Source organism: Salmo salar, chromosome ssa13 (genome assembly GCF_905237065.1).
Source record: "Salmo salar chromosome ssa13, Ssal_v3.1, whole genome shotgun sequence".
Lineage (NCBI taxonomy): Eukaryota > Metazoa > Chordata > Actinopteri > Salmoniformes > Salmonidae > Salmo > Salmo salar.
The window spans coordinates 68,469,911-68,490,030 of record NC_059454.1 but is presented as its reverse complement, the minus strand read 5'-3'; the positions used below and the strand labels follow the sequence as shown (position 1 = coordinate 68,490,030).

The 20,120-nt window shown below is 42.8% G+C and overlaps 1 protein-coding gene across 6 annotated transcripts in view; it reads right to left on the bottom strand.

Annotated features, from left to right (window-relative positions):
- Window positions 1–20,120, bottom strand: part of LOC106567646 (opioid-binding protein/cell adhesion molecule) — a 606,617-nt gene that overhangs the window by 16,321 nt on the left and 570,176 nt on the right. For 4 of the 6 annotated variants that reach the window (XM_014137181.2, XM_045693498.1, XM_014137180.2 and 1 more), the window contains 3 exons: window positions 7,857–7,977; window positions 4,234–4,385; window positions 2,310–2,345 (listed from right to left, as the gene is read on the bottom strand). In XM_014137181.2, coding sequence (XP_013992656.1) covers window positions 2,310–2,345; window positions 4,234–4,385; window positions 7,857–7,977 — 309 coding nt within the window. The remainder of the gene's footprint in view (window positions 1–2,309; window positions 2,346–4,233; window positions 4,386–7,856; window positions 7,978–20,120) is intronic. The other 2 variants (XM_014137183.2, XM_014137184.2) reach the window with 1 other exon arrangement.

The window sequence follows — 20,120 nt, the reverse complement described above, 5'->3', positions numbered from 1 at the left end:
AGTCCTTTTTGGCGAAAACAACTCATTGATGAGTGAGGTCGAAGGAGAATGGCAAGAACTGTGCAATCTAACAGGAGGGCCGCAAACAGAAAAATAACAACAAAGTACAACAGTGGTGTGCAGAACGGCATCTCGGGGCGCACAACTTGTTGATCCTTGTTACAGAAGGGATATTGCAGCACACAACCACACTGGGTTCCACTCCTATCATCTAAAAACAAGAAGAAATGGTTCGATTGGGCACGCGATCCCCAACACTGGACAATTGAGTGGAAAAAAATTGCCTGGTTCGTCAAATCCCGGTTCCTGTTGTGTCATGCTGATGGCAGAGATTTGGCGAAGATTGGGCATGAGCAGCATAAGTTCCTGGACTCATACTGCCGGGTGTCAACGGAACTAGGATGGTGGCAGTGGTGTATTATTGTTATCCAATCTGCAGCAACTGTGTGATGCCTTCAGGTCCTATTGGACCAACATCCCTGTGGAGCGTTTCCGACTTGTATCCATGGCCCGAATAATTCAGGCTGTTCTAGAGGCAAATGGTGGTCTGACCCGGTACTAGATGGGTGTACCTAATAAACTGTGTATAGAACTGTTTTGTCATCAGTATTTAATAACAATAATGTATAGGACTGTTTTGTCACCAGTATGTCATGTTGTATCCATCATGTACTGCATAAAAAAATATGGTGCCATAAGGTCTGGGATTTTATTCACCTAGAGAGGGTACAAGACTTGTTCATTTAAAGATAAAATGTAGTATTATTGATTTGCTCTTAACATTAAGAATTGAATCCAGGCCAGACAACAACAATCCAGGCCAAAGTAGAGTAGTCCTCGAACTCCATAAACTAATGCCCTTGACAAGGAACACTTGTATTGTATATGATTTGGAACAAGTTTTCTTGAAGGCGAGAGAGGTGCAATTCTAGAGACAATTGTCACAGCTATTGTGTTATGTCACCTTTCAAGATTACATTTTTAATCTCAGTAATGACCTTTGTGCGAAGCTCATATTGAATGTGAATTTATACTGTATTTCGGAGGCTGACGAGATGATCTATATAATAAGGCTTATATGAGTTAAACATACTTCCATTCTTTGGTCTTGCGGGGTCGTATGGTTCAGAAGGGCTTTCGAAATCCCATATAAATAAATATTGGACCACATGGGGCATTATTGAGAGAGAGAGAGAGAGGGACGAAATTATTGCATTTTTTTACTTTGAAGCCGAGTAATACAATGATTTCTAATTTCCTTTGGATTTTCTTGGAGTTCACCAGCTATTCTATTGGGACATCTATCCAATTATGCTGCCACAGTAGATTATTCCTAAACCTGCATGTGGATAATTACAATAATAGTGCCCTTTCCCCCCACAATCCAAATCAAAGCAAGTAATACATCTCTGAAGAGGGGCCCCACAGTTAATGATCCAGTTTCACTTAAATTCCAAACATCTGTCTAATTAATACAATGACGTTGAGCACACATCAAATCAATCATTAAAATTTGCTTTGCTAACACATTGCTAAGAGGTCAGTTGTAGGGCTACACTATAGTAGTAACGTTCATTACAAGTATTAGTTCAAACTAACTAGAGGGAAGTTTGGATTGGAAAAGAACACATGGCATTGATTAAAAAACGGGAATTAGGAATGTGTCTCTGTGATTCCTATAAAGACACCATTCCACAACCAGACAGACAAATTATTTAACAAATTGTCACAACAGCTTTAACACATACAACACAAATGATAGTTTTAGGACAGATAGATACTTACACAGCAGATGAAGCACATGCAAAATAAAAATGAAGCCATGCCACATAGCGAGGCGGAGAGGTGGTTGAAATAAGAAAAACAAAACAGAGTTAACAAAACATTTAAAAAAGCTACAGAGTTCTTCATTTACCATTTCCACAGTGATTTTACTGACTTACTTTCTCCTCATCCGGCCCTCTTCCAGGAAATGTCACTTGTCAGATACATTTTTAACTTGTTATCAATATTAATCAATGGAATTAGAAGCTAATAAAGTTTTCAGGAGCAGCCCAGTAAACTTCTGACAATCTAATTTTTGTCAGGCACTGCTCAAACATTATCTGGCCCCTTCCAGTGGCAGAAACATATTCCTCCTGTCACCTCAGTATTAGCACTGAGTGCCACTCCAGTGATATTGGCATCTAATCAGTTTGTTGTCAATGTGAAAATGGCAATGTTTAAGATGCGTTGTTAGAATTCTGTTAGCGCATCAGAGAGGTGAGAGTGAGTCGAAACGCATGCTCATGCTGAATACCGGTACTAACCTTGCACTAGTGTTGAGCTAGTAGGCTCAATAACCTCTACACCAGAAGAACAGAACACAGCAAAATATATAAAACAAACAAAAAGCAAACAATCATTGACAATGTTACCTTAATGTGAACAATGTGAAAGTCAAGCTGGTGAATATGTTTTTAGCTTTGTGGGTGCAGTATTAAAGGCATACAGTGATGTGAAAGGTGTTGCTGTTAACCTAAATCATTATGATGATGTTGCGTTAGATTAAGGCACAGATTCCCAGACTTACACGGAACCAAAACCGGCTGCGCATGTGCACCATCGTGCATACATTTATTTAGTTCCCCCACACCAAACGCGATCACGACATGCAGGTTAAAATATCAAAGCAAACTCTGAACCAATTACATTAATTTGGGGACAGGTCGAAAAGCATTAAACATTTATGGCAATTTAGCTAGCTAGCTTGCACTTACTAGCTAATTTGTAATATTTAGCTAGCTTGCTGTTGCTAGCTAATTTGTCCTGGGACATAAACATTGAGTTGTTATTTTACCTGACATGCACAAGGTCCTCTACTATGACAATTAATCCACACATAAAACGGTCAACCGAATCGTTTCTAGTCATCTCTCCTCCTTCCAGGCTTTTTCTTCTCTGGACTTTATATTGCGATTGGCAACTTTCATAAATTAGGTGCATTACCGCCACCGACCTTGTTCGTCTTTCAGTCACCCATGTGGGTATAACCAATGAGGAGATGGCACGTGGGTACCTGCTTCTATAAACCAATGAGGAGATGGGAGAGGCAGGACTTGCTACGCGATCTGCGTCACAAATAAAACTAACTTCTATTTTAGCCCTTGGCAACGCAGACGCTCGTTGGCGCGTGCAAGCAGTATGGGTGCAATAATTGAATAATATATATTTCTAAATTCATTTTACGCGCGAGCGGTGTAGTCAGGGTATTAGTATATGCAGTTCTTCTTACACAAAATCAGTTTGAGGCTTTGATGTTAAGCATGGAAATTGCCTCAGTTATTTATATCAAACAAATTAAATAAAGAAATATCATAGTCCATTCAAAGTGAACTGTGACAGGCTGACTACACCGCTCGCGTTGCATGTGCGAGCATTGCAAAATAAATTTAGAAATCTATATTATTGCACCCACACTGCTCGCATGCGTCAATAAGCGTCTGCGTTGCCATGGGCTAAAATAGAAGTCAGTTCTATTTGTAACACAGATCGAGGTGGAAGTCCTGCCTCTCCCATCTCCTCATTGGTTATACCCACGTGGGTGACTGAAAGATGAATGAGGTCAGTGGCGGTAATGCACCTAATTTATGAAAGTTGCCAATCGCAATATAAAGTCAAGAAAAGAAAAAGCCTGGAAGGAGGAGAGATGACTAGAAATGATTCAGTTTACTGTTTTATGTGTGGATTAATTGGTGGAGTAGAGGACCTTGTGCATTTCAGGTAAAATAACAACTCAATGTTTATATCCCAGGACAAATGTTTAATGCTTTTCAACCTGTCCCCAAATGAATATAATTGGTTCAGAGTTTGTTTTGATATTTTAACCTGCGTGTCGTGATTGCGTTTGGTGTTGGGGACAAAATACATTTATGCACGATGACGCACAATGGAGCACGCGCGCAGCCGGTTTGGGTTCTGTGTTAGTCATGCACTGTGTAGAAATAACACAAGACAATATTCCGTACACTTTATCATAACATTCATGAATAGGCATTCATAAATTATTTCTAAACTAATAATAAATAAACATTTCATTATTTGTAACCATTCATAATAAACATTTATAACATCTTTAATAATTTACGAAGCATTTAGAAACATGTATAATAGCTTATTCATGAAAGTTATTATAAAGTGTTACCAACAAAATATTTTCATTTTTTTGCACCTTGAATGGTATAATGTACTCACCATACAGGACAAAGCTTGCGTTGGAGCTGCCGAGTTTGTTGATGGCGATGCACGTGTAGTTGCCGTAGTCTGCCTCTGAGATGTTTAAGAAGGTCAGCTTGGAGAGCTGCCCGGCGTCCTCGATCTCCATGCCGTCTAAACCGTTGAAGATCCTTGAGAGAGAAGAAAACAGCTCTGTAGTCAGTGAATACATTTATGAATTTATTTGACCAATTTAAAATGCATATAGAGCTGCCTCAGCCATGCGAGTAAAACAATACACAAAACGTCCTTCTAGGGAAGACTCTCTCTCTCTCGCTCTCTCACTCGCTCGCTCTCTGTCTATATATATATATATATACACTGCTCAAAAAAATAAAGGGAACACTTAAACAACACATCCTAGATCTGAATGAAAGAAATAATCTTATTAAATACTTTTTTCTTAACATAGTTGAATGTGCTGACAACAAAATCACACAAAAATAATCAATGGAAATCCAATTTATCAACCCATGGAGGTCTGGATTTGGAGTCACACTCAAAATTAAAGTGGAAAACCACACTACAGGCTGATCCAACTTTGATGTAATGTCCTTAAAACAAGTCAAAATGAGGCTCAGTAGTGTGTGTGGCCTCCACGTGCCTGTATGACCTCCCTACAACGCCTGGGCATGCTCCCGATGAGGTGGCGGATGGTCTCCTGAGGGACCTCCTCCCAGACCTGGACTAAAGCATCCGCCAACTCCTGGACAGTCTGTGGTGCAACGTGGCGTTGGTGGATGGAGCGAGACATGATGTCCCAGATGTGCTCAATTGGATTCAGGTCTGGGGAACGGGCAGGCCAGTCCATAGCATCAATGCCTTCCTCTTGCAGGAACTGCTGACACACTCCAGCCACATGAGGTCTAGCCTTGTCTTGCATTAGGAGGAACCCAGGGCCAACCGCACCAGCATATGGTCTCACAAGGGGTCTGAGGATCTCATCTCGGTACCTAATGACAGTCAGGCTACCGCTGGTGAGCACATGGAGGGCTGTGCGGCCCCCCAAAGAAATGCCACCCCACACCATGACTGACCCACCGCCAAACCGGTCATGCTGGAGGATGTTGCAGGCAGCAGAACGTTCTCCACGGTGTCTCCAGACTCTGTCACGTCTGTCACGTGCTCAGTGTGAACCTGCTTTCATCTGTGAAGAGCACAGGGCGCCAGTGGCGAATTTGCCAATCTTGGTGTTCTCTGGCAAATGCCAAACGTCCTGCACGGTGTTGGGCTGTAAGCACAACCCCCACCTGTGGACGTCGGACCCTCATACCACCCTTGTGGAGTCTGTTTCTGACCGTTTGTGCAGACACATGCACATTTGTGGCCTGCTGGAGGTCATTTTGCAGGGCTCTGGCAGTGCTCCTCCTGCTCCTCCTTGCACAAAGGCGGAGGTAGTGGTCCTGCTGCTGGGTTGTTGCCCTCCTACGGCCTCCTCCACGTCTCCTGATGTACTGGCCTGTCTCCTGGTAGCGCTTCCATGCTCTGGACACTACGCTGACAGACACAGCAAACCTTCTTGCCACAGCTCGAATTGATGTGCCATCCTGGATGAGCTGCACTACCTGAGCCACTTGTGTGGGTTGTAGACACCGTCTCATGCTACCACTAGAGTGAAAGCACCGCCAACATTCAAAAGTGACCAAAACATCAGCCAGGAAGCATAGGAACTGAGAAGTGGTCTGTGGTCACCCCCTGCAGAACCACGCCTTTATTGGGGGTGTCTTGCTTATTGCCTATAATTTCCACCTGTTGTCTATTCCATTTGCACAACAGCATGTGAAATGTATTGTCAATCAGTGTTGCTTCCTAAGTGTACAGATTGATTTCACAGAAGTGTGATTGACTTGGAGTTACATTGTGTTGTTTAAGTGTTCCCTTTATTTTTTTGAGCAGTATATATACACTGCTCAAAAAAATAAAGGGAACACAAAAATAACACATCCTAGATCTGAATGAATTAAATAATCTTATTAAATACTTTTTTCTTTACATAGTTCAATGTGCTGACAACAAAATCACACAAAAATAATCAATGGAAATCCAATTTATCAACCCATGGAGGACTGGATTTGGAGTCACACTCAAAATTAAAGTGGAAAACCACACTACAGGCTGATCCAACTTTGATGTAATGTCCTTAAAACAAGTCAAAATGAGGCTCAGTAGTGTGTGTGGCTTCCACGTGCCTGTATGACCTCCCTACAATGCCTGGGCATGCTCCTGATGAGGTGGCGGATGGTCTCCTGAGGGATCTCCTCCCAGACCTGGACTAAAGCATCTGCCAACTCCTGGACAGTCTGTGGTGCAACGTGGCGCTGGTGGATGGAGCGAGACATGATGTCCCAGATGTGCTCAATTGGATTCAGGTCTGGGGAACGGGCGGGCCAGTCCATAGCATCAATGCCTTCCTCTTGCAGGAACTGCTGACACACTCCAGCCACATGAGGTCTAGCATTGTCTTGCATTAGGAGGAACCCAGGGCCAACCGTACCAGCATATGGTCTCACAAGGGGTTTGAGAATCTCATCTCGGTACCTACTGGCAGTCAGGCCACCTCTGGCGAGCACATGGAGGGCTGTGCGGCCCCCCAAAGAAATGCCACCCCACACCATGACTGACCCACCGCCAAACCGGTCATGCTGGAGGATGTTGCAGGCAGCAGAACGTTCTCCACGGCGTCTCCAGACTCTGTCACGTCTGTCACATGTGCTCAGTGTGAACCTGCTTTCATCTGTGAAGAGCACAGGGTGCCAGTGGCGAATTTGCCAATCTTGGTGTTCTCTGGCAAATGCCAAACGTCCTGCACGGTGTTGGGCTGTAAGCACAACCCCCACCTGTGGACGTCGGGCCCTCATACCACCCTCATGGAGTCTGTTTCTGACCGTTTGAGCAGACACATGCACATTTGTGGCCTGCTGGAGGTCATTTTGCAGGGCTCTGGCAGTGCTCCTCCTGCTCCTCCTTGCACAAAGGCGGAGGTAGCGGTCCTGCTGCTGGGTTGTTGCCCTCCTACGGCCTCCTCCACGTCTCCTGATGTACTGGCCTGTCTCCTGGTAGCGCCTCCATGCTCTGGACACTACGCTGTCAGACACAGCAAACCTTCTTGCCACAGCTCGCATTGATGTGCCATCCTGGATGAGCTGCACTACCTGAGCCACTTGTGTGGGTTGTAGACTCCGTCTCATGCTACCACTAGAGTGAAAGCACCGCCAGCATTCAAAAGTGACCAAAACATCAGCCAGGAAGCATAGGAACTGAGAAGTGGTCTGTGGTCACCACCTGCAGAACCACTCCTTTATTGGGGGTGTCTTGCTAATTGCCTATAATTTCCACCTGTTGTCTATTCCATTTGCACAACAGCATGTGAAAATTATTGTCAATCAGTGTTGCTTCCTAAGTGGACAGTTTGATTTCACAGAAGTGTGATTGACTTGGAGTTACATTGTGTTGTTTAAGTGTTCCCGTTATTTTTTTGAGCAGTGTATATATATTATATGCTGATGACCCAATGACCTTCCTTGAAAATCAACTTCCAGGAAAATCTAAAACCCTGGAAAAGCACAGATTCAACATGTTTGCAAACATCCACAACAATTTACCTTCTTTCGTCTCGATACCACTCAAAGTCCGCCTTGGGCACCGCATCCACTTCGCACTCCAGCACCCCTCTCTGGCCAAGGGTCACGCCAACGTCTCTGCCCTCTGACACACTGGGGGCATCTACGGGCACACAAGAGGGCACCCATGGGATCAGCATGCCAGAGAGGGAGTCAAGGTTAGGGCTGTGGCGGTCCCAAAATGTTGTCAGCCGGTGATTGTCAAGCAAATAAGAGTCGGGCTCACTGTAATTGACCATTGATTAACATAAACACATTTAGCATATCCTGGCTTCCACTACAAGCCACTGATGCAGACATTTTGAAAATCTACATTTTAAAAAGTCGAATGAATCCATGTAAAATAGCCTACTCCTTCACAATAAATCCATTATTTATTTTAGACAGATCTAAAGAAGCATGAAATGAAGAAAATGTTGTCTATTTCAGAAGAACAGAATAGCATACTCTGAGTTGTCCTTATGTTAGGTCCTAATGTGCTACACTAATTCATTTAGCAGAGAAGACTTGCTTAAAATTCTGTGTCATTATTTTATATTATATTATAGTATGAAGAATACAATTGAACAAAGCTGAGTTGAGCAGTTAACAAAAAAATTGGTACTCCTATATGCTTAATTTAGAGTTATTAATGTAACTTTAGTTTGTCCTGACTCTCTCTCCTTGGTGAGGATCAAAGGTGCCAGATCAGCTTGGCACATGTTTGAAGATAGCCAGACCCCTCTCTCCCACAGAAAAGGGGGGACTGTGCCGGTCTTTACACCTTAACACTGGATCGTAAGCAGGAGGGAACTTTCCCCCTCTGCCTTTCAGTATCCACCAAAGGAATGCTTTGTCTAGAGAGAGTGTGGTCCGCCTAAAAACTCAAACGTCAAATGATTGGACATTGAAACAATATTTCTAACATAACGAATGTGGGAAATGGTTAACCTCTCTTGGGTAGGGAGCAGTATTTTGACGTCCGGATGAAAAGTGTGCCCAAAGTCACTGCCTGTTACACAGGCCCAGAAGCTAGGATATGCAAATAATCAGTAGGTTTGGATAGAAAACACTCTAAAGTTTCTAAAACTGTTAAAATTATGTCTGTGAGTATAACAGAACTGATATGGCAGGCGAAACCCCGAGGACAATCCATCCTCCCCCCAAAAGAATTCTGCCTACCTCTATTTTCAATGGCTATCACTTTTATTATAAGGCCAAGTCCTCCCAGATTGCAGTTCCTAGGGCTTCCACTAGATGTCAACAGTCTTTAGAAAGAGTTTCAGGCTGGTTTTTGGAAAAATTTGCCAGAAATTGTAGTTTTTCTAGGTGGCTCCCATTTAAGGTGTAGTTTTCCAAGTGCGTGGAATAGAGCGTGATCTTTGGTATTTTTCTCCAGTAAAGACAATAACGATACTCCGTCTTAAATTTCATGATTTATTTATGTATTAGGGTACCTAAGTTGTGATTATAAACGTTGTTTGACTTGTTTGGAAAAGTTTATTAGTAACGTTTGAGATTCATTTTGTATGCATTTTGATGGAGGGAAACTGGGTGGATTATTGACTGAAGCGCGCCAGCTAAACTGAGTTTTTATGGATATAAAGAAGGACATTATCAAACAAAAGGATCATTTGTGATGTAACTGGGACCTTTTGGAGTGCCAACAGAAGAAGATCATCAAAGGTAAGGCATTTTTTATATCGCTATTTCTGACTTTTGTGTCGCACCTGCCCCGTTGAAATATGTTTTTCATGTGTTTGTATGCGGGGTGCTATCCTCAGATAATCACATGGTTTGCTTTCGCCGTAAAGCCTTTTGAAATCTGACACATCGGCTGGATTAACAAGAAGTTAAGATGTATTACACTTGTGATTTTATGAAAGTTAAATATTTATAATACTGTAGTTTGTATTTCGCGCTCTGCAATTTCACCGGATGTTGGCCAGGTGGGACGGTAGCGTCCCACCTGCCCATAAGAAGTTAAAGAACAATCCTGTCAAAGTGTTTATTATTTTATTATTTTGTGATGTCATTAAGGATGGTACAACTAAATAACTGTATCTCTGAGGGTGTACACATTCTAGTTGTCAGATTTGTATCTAAATGTTGTATAAAATATATGATTAAGTATGACAATACTTTTGTGAAGATAGCAATGTAATTTTAGCCTTCTAACTGAGATAATGGCTTTTTATATAAACTTGTGCCCAGAACGCCCCTTTTGGCCAGAGTGCTTAAAAGGGCTCGCTAACAAAATTTACATTAGACCAAAATATGCCAGGTTACTGCTGGCGTATAAAGTGGTCAGCAGCTGAACGATGAATAATCAACCATTGAGACCAGACAGCGTGGGGCAGTGGCTACACGGCTGAAAATGGTGAGACCCTAAGATCAGCGTGACAGAAAGCATGAGCTGAACATTACGAAATGGTTGGAACTTATGAAAGACTAGACCAGAACATTCACAGTCTGCAGCTTTGTATGTAAAGTAGTCTAGGACATTTGACCAAAGGCGAGGGGGAAGAACGGATCCCTCTGAAGTATCTAGTCTAATGAACACCCCAAGATGAGAAAAGCTCCACTACAAAGGACATTCTGACCTCTGGTGGACAAACTAGAGTCTTACATCCCTCGATAACTTCCCCATAGCACCCATCGAGTTCAACAGAGAGACGACAAAGACATCTACGCTGTCACACCTGCTCCCACTCCCCTTCTCTGGCGCCAGGCGGCCCATCATTATGCACACCTGTCACCATCAACGCGCATTAGTGCTTCATTGGACTCACATGGACACCATCACGTATCGATTGCCTCAGTTTCATCCCGTGTCAGCATTAATGTTGTTTTGTTCACCCTGTCCATACGCTGTCCTTGCTTTGTTTCATGTCGGTAATTTATTAAATATTCACTCCCTGTACTTACTTCTCGTCTCCCAGCGTCTGCCCTCACAGAATGCTGACAGCACAATATTGGAAGCATCAGGGAGTTTTTAGTTTTTTGTTGGTGATGTTGGGTCCAGGTGCCGCTGCCGAAGGAACCAGGGGTTCCTCAGCTGGCTCGTCAGGCTTCCATGCCTTAGCTGGCTCGAGAGGTTTTCTTTCTTTGGTTAGCTCAGCAGGCTCCCATCCCACATCATACCTCAGCCGGCTCGTCCGGCTCCCACGCCACGGTTGGCTTGTCGGGCTCCCACACCTTGGCCGGCTCACAAGCCTTGGCCGGCCCGTCAGGCTCGCCCAGATGGGACGCAGGGTGGCACCCCTAGAGGGGGCGGTACTGTCACGCCTTCTCCTGCTCACCCTCTCCGGCGCTCGTTACGCGCATCTGCGCTTCATTGGACTCACCTGGACTCTATCACTTATTGATTGCCTCCTCTATATCTGTCTATTTCTCAGATTCATCCCCATGTCAGCATTAATGTCATTTTGTTCCCCCTGTCCAGACGCAGTCCTTGTTTTGTTTCATGTCGGTTATTTATTAAATATTCACTCCCTGTACTTGCTTCTCGTCTCCCAGCGTCTGTCCTCACATACGCGTAAATATATACATTGCATTTATTTTCCGAATGAGCAGTCGTTCATGTGCAAAGTATTCATATTCCCGTGAGTGTAGCTTCCAAATGTATGTACGATAAGTTGACTCTCTTTGTCTCTCCCTCTCCTTACCTACCCCTCCTTTCCCATTGTGTAACCAAATGGTCATGCTTTTTTTAGTCCACTAGGGACCTCTTTTCATTGTATTAAGTTAGTAATCGACAACCTATACCGTGTGTGTGTTTATGTATTTCTGTGTGATTCTTTATTTAGTTAGTTAGTAAATAAATAATTAAGCCAATGTTTGTATTGCTGATTCATCAATTAGGTTAGGGTTTGTGCAGATATCCAAGAAATACACGACGTTCAGAATGAGACTGATGAGGTACTAATTAATAATTTACTGTTCAAATCAAATTGTATTAGTCACATGCGCCAAATACAACAGTGAAATGCTTACTTACGAGCCCCTAACCGACAGTGCAGTTTCAAAAGATATGGATAAGAATAAGAGATGAAACTAACAAGTAATTAAAGAGGAGCTGTAAAAAATAACAATATATACAGGGGGGTGCCGGTACAGAGTCAAAGTGTGGAGGCACCGGTTAGTTGAGGTAGTATGTACATGTAGGTAGAGTTATTAAAGTGACTATGCATAGATGACAACAGAGGGGTGGCAGTGGTGTGGAGAGGGGAGGGGGGTGCAATGTGAATAGTCTGGGTAGCCAATTGACTAGATGTTCATGAGTCTTATGGCTTGGGGGTAGAAGCTGATTAGAAGCCTCTTGGACCTAGACTTGGTGCTCCGGTACTGCTTGCCGTGTGGTAGCAGAGAGAACAGTCTATGACTATGGTGGCTGGAGTCTTAGACAATTTCCAGGGCCTTCCTCTGACAGCGCCTGGTATAGAGGTCCTGGATGGCAGGAAGCTTGGCCCCAGTGATGTACTGGGCCGTACGCACTACCCTCTGTAGTGCCTAGCGGTCAGAGGCCGAGCAGTTGCCTGACCAGGCAGTGATGCAACCAGTCAGGATGCTCTCGATGGTGCAGCTGTAGAACCTTTTGAGGATCTGAGGACCAATGCTAAATCTTTTCAGTCTCCTGAGGGGGAATAGGTTTTGTCATGCCCGCTTCTTGACTGTCATGGTGTGCTTGGACCATGTTAGTTAGTTAGTGATGTGGACGCCAAGGAACTTGAAGCTCTCAACCTGCTCCACTGTAGCCCCATCGATGAGAATGGGAGCATGCTTGGTCCTCTTTTTCCTGTAGTTCACAATCATCTCTTTTGTCTTGATCACGTTGAGGGAGAGGCTGTTGTCCTGGCACCACATCTCTGACCTCCTCCCTATAGGCTGTCTCGTTGTTGTCAGTGATCAGGCCTACCACTGTTGTGTCATCAGCAAATTTAATGATGGTGTTGGAGTCGAGCCTGGCCGTGCAGTTATGAGTGAACAGGGTGTACAGGAGGGTGCTGAGCACGCACCCCTGAGGGGCCCCTGTGTTGAGGATCAGCGTGGCGGATGTGTTGTTACCTACCCTTACCACCTGGGGGCGGCCCGTCAGGAAGTCCAGGATCCAGTTGCAGGTGTTTAGTCCCAGGGTCCTTAGCTTATTGATTGGGGCGGCAGGTAACTTAGTGGTTAGAGCGCTGGACTAGTAACTGGAAGGTTGCGAGATTGAATCCCCAAGCTGACAAGGTAAAATCTGTCGTTCTGCCCCTGAACAAGTTACTGTTCCTAGGCCGTCATTGAAAACAAGAATTTGTTCTTAAATGACTTGCCTATTTAAATAATGGTAAAATAAAATTAAAAAAATCAAAACATTGAATGCTGAGCTGTAGTTAATGAATAGCATTCTCACATAGGTGTTCATCTGTCCAGGTGGGAAAGGGCATTGTGGAGTGCAATAGAGACTACATCATCTGTGGATCTGTTGGGGTGGTATGCAAATTGGAGTGGGTCTAGGGTTTCTGGGATGATGGTGTTGATGTGAGCCATGACCAGCCTTTCAAAGCACTTCATGGCTACAGACGTGAGTGCTACAGATCAGTAGTCATTTAGGGCAGGTTACCTTAGTGTTCTTCTTCTTAGTGTTCTTCACAGGCACTATGATTGTCTGCTTAAAACATGTTGGTATTACAGACTCGGACAGGGAGAGGTTGAAAATGTCAGTGAAGACACAGCGCATGCTCACAGTACACGTCCTGGTAATCTGTCTGGCCCTGCGGCCTTGTGAATGTTGACCTGTCTAAAGGTCTTACTCACATCGGCTGCGGAGAGCGTGATCACACAATCTTCCGGTACAGCTGGTGCTCTCATGCATGTTTCAGTGTTATTTGCCTCGAAGCGAGCATATAAGTAGTTTAGCTCGTCCGGTAGGCTCGTGTCACTGGGCAGCTCTTGGCTGTGCTTCCCTTGGTAGTCTGTAATGGTTTGCAGGCCCTGCCACATCCAACGAGCGTCAGAGCTGGTGTAGTTCAATTCAATCTTTGTCCTGTATTGAAGCTTTGCCTTTTTGATGGTTCGTCGGAGGGCATATAAGCTTCTGGGTTAGAGTCAAGCTCCTTGAAAGCGGCAGCTCTAGCCTTTAGCTCAGTGCAGATGCTGCCTGCAATCCATGGCTTCTGGTTAGGGTATGTACTGTATGTACAGTTACTGTGGGGATGACGTCATCAATGCACTTATTGATGAAGCCAATGACAGATGTGGTGTACTGCTCAATGCCATTGGAGGAATCCCGGAACATATTCCAGTCTGTGCTCGCAAAACAGTCCTGTAGCTTAGCATCTGCTTCATCTGACCACGTTTTTATTGATCTAGTCACTGGCGCTTCCTGTTTTAATTTTGCTTGTAAGCAGGAATCAGGAGGATATAATTATGGTCAGATTTGCAAAATGGAGAGCGAGGGAGAGCTTTGTATCCATCTCTGTGTGTGGAGTATAGTTTGTCCAGAGTTCTTTTCCCTCTGGGGTGACATTTAACATGTTGATAGAAATTAGGTCAAATAAATGTAAGTTTCCTTGCATTAAAGTCCCCGGCTACTAGGATTGCCGCCTCTGGGTGAGAGTTTTCTTGTTTGCTTATGGCAGAATAAGGCTCATTCAATGCTATCTTGGTGCTAGCCTCTGACTGTGGTGGTATGTAAACAGCTACAAAGAATATAGAGAAAAACTCTCTTGGTAGGTAACGTGGTCTGCAGCTTAGCATGAGGAACTCTACCTCAGGCGAGCAATGACTTGAGACTTCCTTAGATATCGTGCACCAGCTGTTGTTTACAAACAGACATAGACTGCCGCCCCTTGTCTTACCAGACGCCGATGTTCTATCCTGCCGGTATATCGTATAACCAGCCAGCTGTATGTTGATATTGTCGTCGTTCAGGCACGACTCAGTGAAGCATAAGATGTTTAAGTTTTTAATGTCCGTTGGTAGTTTAATCCTTCCAATAACTTGTCCATTTCATTGTCCAAAGATTACATGTTTGCGAGCAGAATTGAGGGGAGTGGGGGTTTATTTGATTGCCTCCTACTCCTCAGAAGGCAGCCCGCCCTCCGGCCTCTCTTTCTCTGCCTATTCACGCAGATCACTGGGGTCAGGCCTGTTCCCAAGGGAGCCATATATCCTCCGCCTCGGGCTCGTCAGAGTCGTGAAAAAAGAAAAACGATTCTGCTAGTCCATGGTGAGTAATCGCAGTCCTGATGTCTATAAGTTATTTTCGGGCAAAAGAGACGGTAGCAGCAACATTATGTACAAAATAGTAAAAAATAACTTACAAACAATGCAGATAAACGAACAAAAAAACACAATCGGTTGGGGTAAATGTCTGCCTTCTGCTCCGGCGCGATTTTACTGTTATTGATGTCATAATATATATATATATATATCTTTAGAGTTTAGAGTTTAAGTTGGGAGATAGTAACTTGGAAAACAACTTTTCCAGTAGTGCCCTAAATTCATAATGAGTTAATTGTTACATGATTCATTTAATTGAGTAACAATTAAACATAGTAGTTAATTATTCAATAAATAACAGTCAACACATTAATGATAGTCACGTCACGACAAGTTGGTTTGGTTTACATGTTTTGAATTTTAATACATTGTAAGGCTCCATGATGAGACTTGAATGATGATTTGAAAAAAGTTGCATGAAAGGCATGAGCTCTGCTTTGTTTTTTTGCACAGGCTGTACAAACTCCAATTGTCTCTCATTCACAATTTGACAAGCACTTGATAATGCCTCGAATTTCACGGCAGCATCCCCTTTGAAAATGTCATATACTAACGTCATATACTAATGCACCCTAAAAAAATCCATGCCTTTTGCAGCCCGGAGTGCTGTGTTGTGCCCTTCTACCTGAGCGTGCTGCGCCTCTCACTCACATAGCTCTCCATCACATGACTGGGTCTTTCCCACAGGCTACAATTGAAGACAGACACATCGGAAACGCAACTGTGCACATCCTCATTCAATTCCGAGGTGCAAATGTACTTTCCGTCAGCCAACAAGATGAGTAGGCCTAACGAACAGCAAAAGCACTAGCCTATGTCACTCTACTATCCCCCATTGTACAAAAGTTGACCTATTCCGTGCGAGAAATAAATATTCCAAACATAGTCTGGGACAGTTGTGCAATGCAATAGATCCCAAATTAATATAACCACTAGCATCGGAATATGGCTGACACAACAGATCAGTACATTTAGCTTAAAATGTTTATAAACTATTAGGCTATTTCTTCACATTATAAGTGCAGCAATGCGCACATGGCAGTTGGCTATAAGAGGGAATGTTTTATTTGCGGAAAACACCATTATCAAAAGTGACTGTAAATGTGGTAATGCATGTAATACTTTTATTATAAATGTGAATTGTTATGGAGAAAATTATTGTCCCGAAACTTGAAACTCATGCGCTGCTTATGTATGCCAGTTAAACTCTAAACCCCTTGTAAAGCGGATTAATGTCCTTATTTGGCCACTTTAGTTGTGATACAAACCTTATAAAAACATATAAGCTTATGGGCTAGGCTACATGAGGTGTGGGACTATGATTCGAAGGCTGTTTCTTATGCTGGGCATCATTCATAAGTGATAATATATACAGTTGAGTCGGAAGTTTACATTCACTTAGATTGGAGTCATTAAAAATCGTTTTTCAACCACTCCACAAATTTCTGTTAACAAACTATAGTTTTGGCAAGTCGGTTAGGACATCTACTTTCTGCATGACATAAGCAATTTTTCCAACAATTGTTTACAGACAGATTATTTCACTTATAATTCACTGTATCACAATTCCAGTGGGTCAGAAGTTTACATACACTAAGTTGACTGTGCCTTTAAACAGCTTGAATCAATTGGAGGTGTACCTGTGGATGTATTTCAAGGCCTACCTTCAAACTTAGTCCCGCTTTGAGTGACATCATGGGAAAAACAAAAAAATCAGCCAAGACCTCAGCAAAATAATTGTAGACCTCCACAAGTCTGGTTCATCCTTGGGAGCAATTTCCAAATGCCTGAAGGTACCACGTTCATCTGTACAAACAATAGTACACAAGTATAAATACTATGCGTGGTCCGCAGCCATCATACCGCTCAGGAAGGAGACGCGTTCTGTCTCCTAGAGATGAATGTACTTTGGTGCAAAAAGTGCAAATCAATCCCAGAACAACAGCAAAGGACCTCGTGAAGATGCTGGAGGAAACAGGTACAAAAGTATCTATATCCACAGTAAAACGAGTCCTATATCGGCATAACCTGAAATGCCGCTCAGCAAGGAAGAAGCCACTGTTCCAAACCCGCCATGAAAAAGCCAGACTACGGTTTGCAACTGCACATGGGGACAAAGATCGTACTTTTTGGAGAAATGTCCTCTGGTCTGATGAAACAAAAATAGAACTGTTTGGCCATAATGACCATCGTTATGTTTGGAGGAAAAAGGGGGGCGCTTGCAAGCCGAAGAACACCATCCCAACTGTGAAGCATGGGGGTGGCAGCATCATGTTGTGGGGGTGCTTTGCTGCAGGAGGGAATTGTGCACTTCACAAAATAGATGGCATCATGAGGTAGGAAAATGATGTGGTTATATTGAAGCAACATCTCAAGACATCAGTCAGGAAGTTAAAGCTTGGTCGAAAATGGACAATTACCCCAAGCAAACTTCCAAAGTTGTAGCAAAATGGCTTAAGGATAACAAAGTCAAGGTATTGGAGTGGCCATCACAAAGCCCTGACCTCAATCCCATAGAGATTTTTTGGGCAGAACTGAAAAAGTGTGTGCGAGCAAGGAGGCCTATAAACCTGACTCTGTTACACCAGCTCTGTCAGGAGGAATGGGCCAAAATTCACACAACTTATTGTGGGAATCTTGTGGAAGGCTACCCAAAACGTTTGACTGAAGTTAAACAATTTAAAGGCAATACTACCAAATACAAATTTAGTGTATGTTTACTTCTGACCAACTGGGAATGTGATGAAATAAATAAAAGCTGAAATAAATAATTATCTCTACTACTATTCTGACATTTCACATAGTTAAAATAAAGTGATGATCCTAACTGACCTACAACAGGTAATTTTTACTAGGATTAAATGTCAGGAATTGTGAAAAACTGAGTTTAAATGTATTTAGCTAAGGTGGATGTAAACCTCTGACTTCAACTGTAATTCACAAGTGATATTATTGTCACCCATCAGACTATTCTTAATTTAATCTCGTCTTTACATATACTAAATAATGTGTGAATTTGTATTTATTTAGAATGGACCATTGTCTTGCACCTGTCTCGAAACAGGGGCAGCGGAAAAACCTTTCTTATATGCACTTAAATAGCGGGTGGAGGACGCTTTTGCCATGATTTATTTTCATGCCAGCCAGGTAGGCTATACTCCTGTTGTAAAGATAAGCAATGTGCTTAATATTAGGATAGTTGAGAAATAAATATAGTCAGTTTACATTTGCATTGATGGCAGAGTGATTAGAGGGACAATACAGTGCTGAGTACCAGGCAGTTAGCAAGTTTGGTAGGCTACTAATGACCAGCAGCATCAGAGCTTGGAGAAGCGTCATTACCGTGACTAAACGGTCACTTGAAATTTGACTGCCTTCATGACTCGTGACCGCCGAGGTGGCGGTAATACGGTCACCGCAACAGCCCTAGTCAAGGTATCACATGGGGTCATCTGTAAATACAGTTGAACAATTGTAATCAAGTTGAATTGTGATTCTTTGGAGAACAAATTTGTAAATGCAGTGGCGTTTAATTGAGCTGGTACTTCAGAGCATGTGGGCTGCATTCCAAGTATAGCACAGTTAATGTTATAATGATTAGAATCAAACCAAATGACCTGAAACCACATCACATCCCTGTTGTACCCCATCTATTTCTGCTATCATTTGAATTATCTGTAGTGTGCATAATTTGCAATGCTTTTATTTGACTTTATTAGGTTACTGAGTCACACTACATATTTCATGTAGGGTAGAATAATTTCCAAAGTGCATCAAATACCGTAATCCATAATTGTCCAATAAGACATGATGCATAGCATGCACAACCTCTTTGCAACTTTTTCTGATGAACTGCAACAAAATAAAGCTAAACACAAACTGAGCTTCATCCAGACGCAGTCCACCCACATGTGCGTTAGGGGCGGCGGCCCAATTGTTATTAGTCAATAAAAATAAATATATATATATATTTACTATAATTATACTATAATTATACTATAATTCATAGATTATGTTTGAAATGCTCATAAAAGTGTGGTAAATGTGTCCATTTTCCTGTAAAAAAAATACACGGTTCAAAACAAGTTGTTACTTACTACACTCCTTCCAGTGACTGCCAGCAGCTCCGCGGGCACATAGGCCATGCGAACATTGCTTGGATTGTTTTGTCAGCTATTTGCTATCAGGGGGAACCGCCCCAATGAAATTGCAGGATTTCATAGCATAAATTATAACAGCACAAAGGAAATGGACGATCCTAGGGACCTCAAAAGTGCGCTCAGTCAGAAATTATGGGTCTGATCTAGTATCCTTCCCAATGAGTCTCTCGCGCCAGACAGCTTACTTCCGCACTAGAGACTAGAAGGTACAGATGCTGCTAAAGCAAACAGCTAATTGTAATTAACTTGTAAATAAATAATCATAACAGTCATGGAAGCCTGGGACCTGATAAACCGGACATCTACATTCGACAAGAGTCAAAGGACAGTGGGATACACTAGCCAGAACCTTCTCATTGCGGATCTGGTAGGACAAAAAAGCATTACTGTGGCTGGCCAATTGTATTGTTCATCAGCTATTGCTAGCTAGTTACCTTCCATGCCAATTTCAAGTCTTTCTAAGCTAATATCTGACTAACTCGGAAATATTTCAATTATTTCAGGATGGCTAGTGCATCATGCTTTGCGACATTATATTAGCTACATATCCCCAGTTAGATCATATGTTTTCACTTATTACATCTGCATGTTGTTGCGCTCTCCCTGGTGCACTAGTTCATTCTTGAGCTGGCTGCTAGTTCTAAATAGTATAATCTAATCTGTTCAAAACAGTGGCAGCATGTGTAGCAGTGGCCATTCGGTTTTTTACATGTAAAAGTGAAATAGGTTTATTTATGCTGTTGTTCAAATTCACAGATGTTTTTATATATCTTCTTAAAGAAACTACCGGTAGTTCAAAAACTCCAACCACCCCACACTTTCAGCCAATCAGCAGCCGCCA